This window comes from Juglans regia, chromosome 14 (assembly GCF_001411555.2).
Source record: "Juglans regia cultivar Chandler chromosome 14, Walnut 2.0, whole genome shotgun sequence".
Classification (NCBI taxonomy): domain Eukaryota; kingdom Viridiplantae; phylum Streptophyta; class Magnoliopsida; order Fagales; family Juglandaceae; genus Juglans; species Juglans regia.
This window is the reverse complement of record NC_049914.1, coordinates 1,290,859-1,302,965: the sequence shown is the minus strand read 5'-3', so window position 1 is coordinate 1,302,965 and position 12,107 is coordinate 1,290,859. Positions and strand designations below refer to the sequence as shown.

General features: G+C 34.8%; 2 protein-coding genes and 1 long non-coding RNA gene across 3 annotated transcripts; all 3 read left to right on the top strand.

Moving 5' to 3' along the window:
- Positions 1–1,457: 1,457 nt before the first annotated feature.
- Positions 1,458–3,328, top strand: LOC109012312 (NADPH:quinone oxidoreductase-like). The gene is made up of 3 exons (XM_035684948.1): positions 1,458–1,729; positions 2,003–2,194; positions 2,726–3,328. Exons 1-3 carry the CDS (start codon positions 1,606–1,608, stop codon positions 3,025–3,027), a joined length of 618 nt encoding a protein of 205 aa, XP_035540841.1. The 5' UTR covers positions 1,458–1,605; the 3' UTR covers positions 3,028–3,328.
- A 624-nt stretch (positions 3,329–3,952) lies between these two features.
- Positions 3,953–6,280, top strand: LOC118344479. Its single transcript, XR_004798268.1, has 2 exons — positions 3,953–5,019; positions 6,079–6,280. It is a non-coding gene; the product is annotated as an uncharacterized LOC118344479 (long non-coding RNA).
- A 3,323-nt stretch (positions 6,281–9,603) lies between these two features.
- On the top strand, positions 9,604–11,721 carry LOC109012338 (NADPH:quinone oxidoreductase-like). Its single transcript, XM_035685342.1, has 4 exons — positions 9,604–9,737; positions 10,482–10,645; positions 10,746–10,937; positions 11,240–11,721. The coding sequence occupies exons 1-4, from the start codon at positions 9,604–9,606 to the stop codon at positions 11,545–11,547; spliced, it is 798 nt and encodes a 265-aa protein (XP_035541235.1). The 3' UTR covers positions 11,548–11,721.
- The last annotated feature ends 386 nt before the right edge of the window (positions 11,722–12,107 follow it).

Below are 12,107 nucleotides of genomic sequence, written 5' to 3'. Positions count from 1 at the left end.
AAGCCAAGCGTCGTGTGCAAAATTACTAAACAACACAGAAGCAAAAGGAATCGGGTTATGCGTCACGAGATTGGCTAATCACGGTTCTTGTATCGACTCTAACTTGGGTATGGAAATTGTGATAATCGGGTGTAGGGTTGTAATTGAGTCGAGCCGGTCTTTGGCTTGCCAAGTTTGGCTCGACTCAAAATATCAAACTCGAGCTCGAAATTTTTTTTTTTTATTCTTTGTTCGAGCTCGACTTGATAAACTAAACTCTCAACTTGAACTCGAGCTCAAGCTCGTCCTACAAACGAGTTTGAGTTGAGCCGAGTTCAAGTTCGAGTTCAAATTGTTTAGTTTTTTATGTTTTGAATAAATTTTAATGATTAATAAATTAAATAAAAAATAAAAGATTTAATATTGAGTTTAAACAACTAACAAATAGAACCTCTATTAAATTATAAAATTTTAAAAAGTTTATAAATAATTAATATCTAACTAGTTGAGATTTATCCTAAATAACAATCTATTATATGCATACATATATTATTAATACATACATGTGATATGATAGTATATATCTATTTCATATATAGCTCATACATACTAGTATACGAAATTATTAAATTTTATCGACTAATTATTATGTGTATGTATATATTTATCAATATATAAATGAGTTTTAATCTAGTCGAGCTAACGAGTCGACTCGAGCATAAACAAGCGGACCTTAACGAACTTTAGCAGAGTTGAGTCGAGTTTTGTCGGGTATATATCATTTACAAATCAAGCAGGTGTCTGTTTTCACGAACGAGATTTCTTTTTTACGAGTCGAGTTTGATTTGAGTTTAACTGAGTAAGTACCGAACGAACTATCGAACAGACTGGTTCATTTACGGCCCTAATTAGGTGCAATTTTTATTTGTTTATCCTGTCAGATTTGGTAAAAATGGTGCCGGGCGGTTCTTAGGTCAACGTAAATAGAAAGGAAAAAGAGCAAAGAAAGGAAGAATCATTTTTGTATAAAAATTGCTTACTTCTCTATGTTGTACAGTAGTAAATTTATAGAAAGAGTCGACTAAGCTATGGAATGGAAAAGTACTGAAATATCCCTAAACAAATATACAAAATAGCAAATTATTTGTTGGAAATTTGTTGGAAATTATGTTGCATATTCCTTGAGGCGTTTGGCAGTGTAGCATCAGGTATATGATTCCGTAACATCATCTAATAAAATATTACAGGATATATGAAGAAAAGTGAGTATCTTAACATCCCATGTTATTATATGAGATGACTCGGATTCTCTCATAGCCGTAGGTGTCCTCTCTGGTCGGCACTTGTTTTGGAATATTATTCTCATATTTAATATTAAAAAAATTATAAATAAAAATAAATAATAATTGTTTTAAAATTTTTCAATCAAATAACATTTTATTATTATATGTTATAAAACTGCTGGGAGGCTCGAGGAAAGATTCCAAAAACCTTTACTCTATCTACCAAACGTTCTGCACAACCGCAAATCAAATCAACACCCTCTTTTTCTTACCAGACTCTACTCTCGCCACTCCACGACGCTCTCTCCCTTAGAACGAACATCAGGAGTCAAGTTTTATTTCAATGTCAGAGGTAAAGAGGGGCAGAAAGATGGAGGATCAGGAAGAAGCGAAGCCAGTTGTCAGAGTGGCAGCCATATCTGGGTCTCTTCGTAAACGCTCCAACCACCGAGGCCTCATTCGTGCCGGTACTTCATTTCTCTCTCAACTCTCCTATAATTTATTTCCCAATCCTGCTATAATATAGATCATGATACATACATGAAAATTTTCAATTTGTTTTTTCTAAAAAAAAAAAAATACTTCAGTGTTTTTTTGGTTGATGAATGATATATTTATTGACTGTTTACATGGGTTCTACCCTAATCACATAGAAGGACATTTAATTTCTGGTTGGATAAGATATCTCTCTGATTCTTTTGTACAAAAATGGATTATTGGTATGGTGGGTTTTATTGTAGCAATCCAACTATGCGAGGACTCGATCGACGGCATGCAAATTGAGCACATAGAGATCGAGCAGCTACCGATGCTAAATACAGATCTTGAAGACAAGGGAACTTACCCACCAGTGGTTGAAGCTTTTCGTCAGAAAATAAAAGAAGCTGATTGTGTTCTGTTTGCTTCGCCTGAGTACAATTTCTCCCTCTCTGGTACTATTCTTTCTCTCATTCTCCAATTAATGTGCTTTCAGTTCAAGTTTGGTAAAGGCCTTGGGCTTGGGGGTTTGCTCCCTTCGGTCTAAGTTTGGAAATAACAAATATACTTGCTAAATTCGATAAAAATATAAGGCTGTGTTCTACCTAGTATAGAGAAGATTACCCAAACGGAAAGTGAAAAAAAAAATGTTAATAAAAACAGAATCTTGAAGTGTTGCCTGCAAAATTTCTGTACAAAAATGAAGATTATGCATAAATATCTTGGGCATACCTCTTATCCATACCTCAACCTCACGTTATATGTGTTACATTTGTGGGAACGTATAAGAGTTTTACAATGAGTGAACTATTTGCCTTATCATAATACAGGTGAAGGCTTTGTATTTATAGATAAGAACTCTGTACAGAGCTAACAATACGCATATGAAATACAAATTTGAAATTGAAAAAGGCGTAATCACATTGTTATCTCAACTTGGTGTTATCATCATCTTGAATTTGAGTTGCTTTGTTTTCCTTTGGTAGCACCTCTGAAGAATGCTGTTGACTGGGCATCTAGACCCCCAAATGCCTGGGCTGACAAGCCTGCTGCAATCATAAGTACGGGAGGAAATGCTGGTGGGGAACGAGCACAGTATCATCTTCGTCAAGTTGGAGTTTTTCTTGATCTCCACTTCATTAATAAACCATTGTTTTGCATTAATGCATTCCAGCCTCCGACAAAGTTTGATAAAGATGGCAACCTGATCAACGAGGAGGTCAAAGAGAAGTTGAAGCAAGTTCTTCTAGCCTTGCATGCGTTTACTTTGCGTCTCCAGGGCAAGTAAATGAGAGTGTGTGATTCTCAAACACAACAAAAATATTTGATTCTTCCTGCAATATTGGACGTGACATTAATTTCGGGCGCTACTTGTTTTTTTCTCTCTTTTGAATATAGACTTTTAACAACGCAGCTGGGATGCAGCTTATCTTGTTTTCACCTTCCTTTCATAATCATTTACAGTCAAAGGAGTAGGTTAGCTATAACTTGTCCCGAAATTGATGACTGTTATGCATTATATGCTATATCAGTTTGTACCTTTCGGTTTTTTTGGCTATAATTTGGAATGAACTCCTTTTCAACCATAAGTGTATATGCCAATCTACTATCCTACATCTTCTAGTATTAGATTCTTGAAATTGGACTTGTTGGAGATCATATCAAATCAGTATTGATTTGATATTATTTTGATTTAATTTTCATAATTATCAAATAATTTTGATTTGATATTATCTTTATTGGAGTTACATTGATTTTAACTTATCTCATCTCAATATAATTTTCCTATAAATAGAGATTTATACTTTATATTTAGTTACAATTGAGGATAAAAATGATTTATCTCTCAAAGTCTCTCTTCCTCCTCCTCTCTTCTCCATCTTATCTTCTATTATAATATATATCTTCTATCAACTCGCGGAGATAAACCAATCCTTCAAAGCTTTCTTATAATCAACTGATTTAAGAATTAGGATCTCCAAAACAAAGGGTCATTAGTGCATTGGTAAGATGAAGAAAATGTACTCTTTTTTTGGGTCCTATAGTGGATAGAAATTAGAAACTTGGAGCTTGCTGAATTTGTCTGTGGTGTGGAATCTCACTTCGGATTATAGAACAGATGGACAACCTTATAGTCTTTGTACTTATGAGTTGCGCTTTGGAGCGGTCGGTCTAACAACCAACAATCAAATTATGCCACATCATCAATTGTACGAAATTTACAATAAAGCCATTACACTATATTTCTTCACCAAATTAACTCCACTACAACTCACCAACTCCCCCTTTCATTTCCGTCTACTCTCTGGTTTGGCAAACAAGAATGGCAAACAAGAAAGAGATTCATATATCTTTCACCCTTAACAGCATCCTCTGAAGCAAATGATTCGAGTTTGACCATTTCTTTTGGATTTAGTTTCACAAACAGAGCTCCAATTTTCTAGTTGATATTCTAAGTGTGTTTAGCCACTTTCCCAGGAAATCTCCATAGCACTGCATGCATCAACTCCATTAATGATGTTCGTACACTACCTCTCTTTCAAACTTCTAGCAACTTCAGCTCAAAAGCGAAAACAGGGAGGAAAATGAAATTATAGGGATTTGCCAAACCCAGAAACCACGATCTACAACTTTGCTCTCTCTAGAAATGCAATTCCTCTCTTCCCATGTTTCGATATTGTAAAATTATTTCTCTTGTTAATACTTTGAGAAATCTGGGCTTGAGAGGGAAGTTGATGGTGAGAAAGAGAGAGAAAAAGGAATGTGGAGAAAGATCGAGAGACTGAAATGGGAGAGAGAGAGAGAGAGGGAATGGACTTAGGAAAATAAAGAGGAATAACATGTGAATGAGCATATAGAGGAGCTACGTGAGAGTCTTTAATCGGAGGGCTGTTATTTTAGAAGGAGTAGATGGATCGGTTTTAAGGTATTCTCAATTCAAAAATACTCAATTTAAACTATTTCGTTATTATTTATAGAGTAATGCTACGATCAGCCACTGCATTCTTCTCTCCTCCGAATCTCCACCGGTGTGGCCGAGCACTCCCCTTCCACTAATTTGACCGAAAGCTTAGAAAAAAAAACACCTCCCCTGCGTCTGTGGCCAAGCACCACGTTCTCGGCACAAGGACCTGCTTCAAAAATCAACAATCTGAACCACAAGTCCCTCCTCCATCGTCTGGGGCCAAGCACTCCTCTTCCACTCATCCCCTCTCCCTTTCATCCCCTTCCACTGATCGAAAGCTGCCATTTTTTTGTACTGTTGCATTTCGTTTCCAAGGTAAAAATCTCAACATTTCTAAGCAGTTTTTCTCATACCTATTCTATATATCCTTTTGCTGTTTTTAGATCTTCTTTTTGCTTTTGTTGGTTGTGTGTTTTTGGTTGCTGATTTTCCTGTTCTTTAGATGTGTGTTTGGTTGCTGATTTTCGTGGGTCTTGGTTGTTGATTTCCGTAAATTTTGGTTGTTGTTTTCATGGATTTCATGGGTTGGGTTGGGAACGGCCAAAGCCTTGCTTATTTATGCTCATGATATTTGTTTAGAGACGAGCGTTTGCCACAGTTTAGAAAAAGGAAGAATCATATCGGAGTTTTTTTAAAAAGTTTACATCTCATAAGTGGACTCTTTTCAAGTTTCGCCACCCTAATTCTTCGATCTAGGATCATTTTGCAGCAAAGTTCAAAGAGGAATAAGTGCAAATTAAGAGGAAAAAGGCTGCAATGGGACTTTACACTGGATACTTCTAAAGGAAAAAAACTTATCTAGAAAATAAGACAACAAAACCACATTGACATGAAAATTGAAAACAAAACAAAGAGAAGTACTGTATACAAATAATTACTGAACATTCTCACAAACTTTCCTGTTTTGAAAATGATAATCTGGACATGCTTCTTTACAATTTTTTGGCAAGTAAGAAATGCTTTCCTAATATTGTTTGCTTTATATTCAATAAATTTATAAAGTTATGATGTCTGGTCATGGTTTTTGGTTTTGATGGTATCTACTCCAATAAAAAAAAGGGTGGTTGGTGAGGTTATGAGTTTAATCCATTGTGGACGTGCGAGTTGTATTTACCTTCCTAAAAACATGTGATAGTTTTCCAACCTATTATATAATATTTAGGATTATTAGGACTTTCCATACTCTAATAACTTTAAATGTACCTGTGAACCCTTTGCTTGAGTCTTAGATCATTCATCTATGTGCTCAGGTAAATTGTTTAGACTCCAAAAAGACTAGGTACCAAGATAGATGTCTCTTGTGTACTTTACTTCCATGCCTCTCAATAAGAGTCCAGCTAGCTGAGCGCTAATATACATATAATTTTTTTACAGTATTTTCACGAGGTCACTGAGCAGAGGAATACAGAGGGCATTCAAAAGAATTCATGCAATGATATTTGCAGTATATTTATCGTTCCACAAGTGCAATGTGGGATATTTGCACATATTAAAGGACATTTGTTGTGTCGTTTTAGTGGAGATTGCTTCAAATGCTTTTGAGATAGCCTCATAAATGCACTGTTCCATTTATACTCTTTTTCGATGGCGTCGACTCTTTACACTTTCAGTCACAGCCCCCAACCACATGTATAACACCCATCTCTCCCATTTTCTTTTGGGTGTTTTGCTTTTTCAGATATGTAGTTGTTACAGGGGTGAATAAAGGCATTGGGTTTGAAATAGTTAGACAATTGCATTTTGCACTTGAATGATCTCTGTTTTTGAATTTGTATCCCAAATGATAAAGCTTGATAATTGACAGCCTAAACTACCAACTTCTATGAAATTCATATGGTCTTTATACATTAATGGTAAAACTAACACATGTGGCTAAGCAAAATTATTATAACAGCTAATATGCACTTCAGATTCTTGATAAAATTAAGGTAAATCTTGTAATTAAGTGCTTATGGTTTAGAAATCCTTTAAATAACAGGAGGGATTCGATATCTTTTCCTGCCTAAAATAAAATTGATGAAATGTCACAACTATGTTTGAAGTTGAACAACGCAGGGATTGGTGGAGTGAAACTAGATGCTGATATTGGGGTAAGTACTTTGGTGAATAGTTAACTTATACCGGCTACAAGTGTCTTTTAGTTTTTACAGTTTTTTTGAACAACTTTTTTTTGAACAATAGTTTTTTGGAAAAATGCTGAAAAGTAACTAGTCTTTTGGATTATTTGGCTTTTGTACATTATGTTATTTATCTTATATCAGTTTATTTTTTAAAAAACTTTTTTGCTTGTCTATTTCAGAGCATTCAAAATAAATGGGCTGAAGGAATTTTTCGTGATGTTGAAAACCTTACTAAAGAAAAAATGGATGAGGTGTTGAAGGAGTTTTTAAAAGATTTTAAAGATGGTTCTCTGGCATCCAAAGGGTGGCCAACTTTTCTATCTGCCTATACGGTTTCAAAAGCAGCCATGAATGCCTACACAAGAATCCTGGCAAAAAAATATCCAAGTTTCTGCATCAACTGTGTCTGCGCTAGCTTTGTCAAGTTAGAGGGTGTTGTTTGTGGACATAAATATTGGCAGCTTGTGTAAATAAATATTATAGATTGTGTAGCTATTTGTGTCCAATTGTGTATACTGTGTTGTGGGTTATGTCCAGGTGTATGTGTGATTCAAGGTTTTGTGTCCAAATCAAGAACTGGGAGTACATTTTGTAAAATTTACCATACAAAACTTGTATATGAAATCAATCATGCTTCAATGTTAGTTCAGCTAATTTGTTTTTGTGCATGCACGAGTTTAAGAAAAAATCTATATAGCTTATGCAGATTTTGTTCAGTTTTCATCCTGTGTATATAATGGATTGAGAAAAATCTATATAGAGGGTGTATGTTTGTGTTCCACTTATCATCCTGTGTATAATAGATTGGGAAAAAAAATATTATCAAGAATGTTATAGATAAGCTCAAAAGTGATCAAAATTGATTAAGAAAAAATCTGTATAGCCCAGCATATTCATAAAAGTGACAAAAAACACTAGATTTTTCATAACTTTCACAGTATCTCTCCCCCTATACAAAAGATGCTTGTCAAGTACCTAATCGGACTTTGCCCAATTCAAGGGGAAGTACTATTTACAATTGATCTATAGAAGAAAAATAAAGAAAATATCCACCAATTTATATGTGCCCTATAGTTTATCGGAACGAAACAAAATTTATTACAATTGATACAACTAAGTACAAATACAATAATATTCGTGAACTTCTATTCTCAACCTTCTGAGCATTTCTCTCTCTCGCTCTCTTAGTTTATCTTCTTTTTGCTGCAATGAACTTTGTTGTCCATCTTTATATTGACCTTTATACAAATGTCCGTATCCAACTTCTCGTATTAAGTTCTCCTTTGAAAACCATTTCTTGCAATATGTATCCAATGATTGTTGTTGGAAGACCTGTTCGGATTGTCTTTGTACCCATTTGAGAAGCACTGGCATATCTACTTTTTTCTTTGACGTGTATTCCTGGAATTAAAAAATATATACATTATTGTAGCAAGGAAACTGCTCCTAAAAGAATGAGACTGACATCTCTTACTCTATGAGAATTAAAACAATGGGAAAATTAAAGCGCTCTAACACTAGGACAATAACCACACTATCCTTATCCGTGAGCAAATGTTAACTGGAACGATTATAGTAACTCCATACTCCAACGATTACCAAGGTTCATAAAATTAAAAAATCTATGATTGAACAATCTATGATTGGCACGTACCATCAGATATGATTCGATTGGTTATCTGATTTCTTGAGTTGAAAAGGCATAGAACCAAATGAAGAATCTACATTTTTTGGTGCTTGAGTTAAAAGGCATGAAATCCATTTGGTGAATTAATCATTCCATCAATAAAAGTCTATAACCATTTTTAGAAGACTTAGTAGGGTTTATTGATATAAATTATAATGACTTCACAATACTTAAAAACACACAAAAAAGTCCAATAAACTCTATAACCATTTTTAGAAGCCTTAGTGGGGTTTATTGATAGCAATTATAATGACTTCATAACACTTTTTCTTTTATAAGTAAATAATGACTTCACAATACTTAGGATCATCATCTTGAAAGTGCTTTGAAAGTTCTATAAAGCACTATATAGTTGCAAAACCCATTACTACTTCAATAAAACCAGATTATACATACATTTTACAGAAAACCATATACATGAAAACTCATTACTCTACTACTTGCTTTCAAATATACAGATATTATACAGAAAACCAGATTCATGAAAACTAGATAAGAAAGGCACGAAACAATGTCATCCTAATCACAAGCTCTTATATATATAATCAAAATAAAGCCAAAAATCCATTGATCATTAAAAGAGTTGCAGAAGAATTAGCTTTATATACCAGAATATAAAAACTCCAAAAATTCAATTTGAAAAAGATTCTTATCGTGTCAAGATGCAGATTTGGATGCAAGGATGTGTTTTACCTTCCAAATCTTTGTGTGCAGCCTTAAAATCACATCCAAACGAAGAGAAAAAAGACATCAGACTTCGAAATGTATTCCTAAACCCAAGAATTATAGAAAAAAATAGATGGAGTAAATCCTAGAATTTCATAGAATTTGTCACAAAACCTAGAATTTTCATATGATCCTTTTGAAGAAGATTATTTACACAAATAAATACCTTATTGCGTGACCGGCAAATCTCTTCTGCTGACTCGTGGCTAGATTTTTTCTATTGTAGGTCGTTGATTTACATTTTGGGAGAAATGTAAAGGAATGGAGGGGATGAATTTGAGAAGAGGAGATGAAGACGTTGAAGAGATGAAGAAGAATTGAAAGGATGAAGCACTCTATCGAAGAGAAGAACTGACAGAAGGGAGGATGGTCGACGGCGACGGAGGTGCTGGGCAGAAGGAGGGTCGACGGCGACGGGGCAACTTTGCAGAGGTCATGATGGGGAGGGCTAAGGTCGGTGGTTGCTCGAATTCAAGGGAGGAGATCGAAGAAGACGAAGTGTGAGGTCAAGAGGGGGAACGAAGAAGAGGAGTTTCGGGAGGGGGAACTTCGAATTGGAATTCGATTTTGGGGGTCGAATTCTGTTCCATCAAATGCGAAACCAAAAATTGGAAAAATCGGTCCACTGGTTAGTGAACACAATCCACACGTCAGGTGTGTTGGCTGATGCACATAGTAGATTGATGCAAAGATTTATTCTTATTTATAAATTATTTTATTAATATTTATAAAATTTTCATCTCATCTCGCTTCCTCAACGAATCCTAAATTGTATATAACAATAATTATTTACAAATATCCATTATTATTCGATACACCCAAGTTTTCTATAAGAATGGGCTAACGGGCCCGGGGGTTGGCGGTTTAGTTAAAAAATGGTCCCCTCAACTTAAAGTTTTTATTTTTTTTATTTTTATTTAGTGTTTAGGAAAGTAACTTTTATGATATATTTTTTATTTTTTTTAAAATATTTAAATATTAAAAAAAAATAAAAATATAGATTTGTGCTAAACGGCATGATCATGATGGGGCGGCAGGCTGCATGACTCTTGACATTAATATATAATTGCCTGTCAAGATGCAGAACCGTTGATTCTGATTTAACATTAGAACAATTTTATCATCATCCATGACCTAACATTTCTTGATTAACAAGTAAACTAAACAGCATCAGTGTTCGGTCCATGTTTTCATATAAATTTGGCATGCATTACATTCGCAGAGACAAGTACTTCTACATACAGAGGGCAGAGAGAAAGAACTTGCAGAGAGAGATCAGAGAGAGAGACAGAGAGAGAGACAGAGAGAGAGGCACGAGGCCGGAAAGCGAAGCCTGTTGCAGTCAAAGTGGCAGCTCTTTCTGGGTCTCTTCGTAAACGTTCCTACCATCGAGGTCTCATTCGTGCTGGTAAAACTTCCTTCCTTGCCGGATTAATTTCTGCATCATGTATATGTAGACATGAAATGGGCTAGCAGCTAGAAGTATTGATCATTTGGTTTGGTTGTAGCAATCCAACTATGTGAGGAGTCGATCAAAGACATGCAAATAGAGTACATAGAAATCGAGCAACTACCGATGCTAAATACTGACCTTGAAGGCCATGGAACTTTTCCACCGGCTGTTGAAGCTTTCCGTCAGAAAATAAAAGAAGCTGATTGTGTTCTGTTTGCTTCGCCCGAGTATAATTTCTCCCTCGCTGGTACTGATCTCCTTTTTTCTTTACGACTTTCATTTTATTTTCGATATCAGCTAGCATATTTTGCCAAATTTACACCAGAAGAAGATCAAGTTCTTGGAATGGTTTCCAGCTTGCTCATGGAATACATGAGATGTGTCTAAATTATAATTTTTTATTTTTTTTTTCCTTTTGGTATATTGCACATGATCATGAATATTAGACCCGACCCCTTGCTTTCATTTTCCACCTTACAAGTTGGGGTGTCAAAAATAAAAATAATAGAAGAAAAAATAAACACATAGCTTTTATAATTTTGGATATAGCACCTCTGAAGAATGCAATTGACTGGGGATCTAGACCACCAAATGCGTGGGCTGACAAGGCTGCTGCAATCATAAGCACTGGAGGAAATGGTGGTGGGGAACGAGCGCAGTATCATCTTCGCCAAGTTGGAGTTTTTCTTGATCTTCACTTCATTAATAAACCATTATTTTGCTTGAACGCGTTCGAGCCTCCGGCAAAGTTCGATAAAGATGGAAACCTGATCAATGCAGAAGCCAAAGAAAAGTTGAAGAAAGTTCTTCTAGCCTTGCATTCATTTACTTTGCGTCTCCGCGGGGGCAAGCTGTAAGTGAGATGATGATATATGTAATTCTCAGATAGAAAGAACAAAAATCTGTGATTCTTCATGACGCAATGCATGGACGTGACATTGGTTTGAATTAAGTTACTACTAATTCACTTATTATAATTACTATTTTGCCTTTTATTTTGAATTTTGGTCGATGTAGTTACTGGTGTATGATCTGAGAAATGTTGGTTTTGGCTAGTCGATAACTTCAAAATTTCTTTTGTTTAAGCTGGGTGCAGCTAAATTGTTCATTATTAATTACTCATGTACGTACGTGTTGAACCCCTTCCAATTGTCTGAAACTCCCTCATTTAGTTTAACAAGCATGGCTTTAAAGTCATAGGATCGAGTACTTATTAAGACCTCACTTTTTTATACCTACCATCTTAAATTAATCATTGTTCTAAGATGATTTTTACCTCTACAAAAGAATTATATAAAATTAATTCTACAAATTAATGTGGCTTCATCTGATCATCTGTTAAATAATCTATTTTATAATAAAAATAATTTTATAATCTAACAAATCACATTAAATTATATCAATTTGTAAATTTATT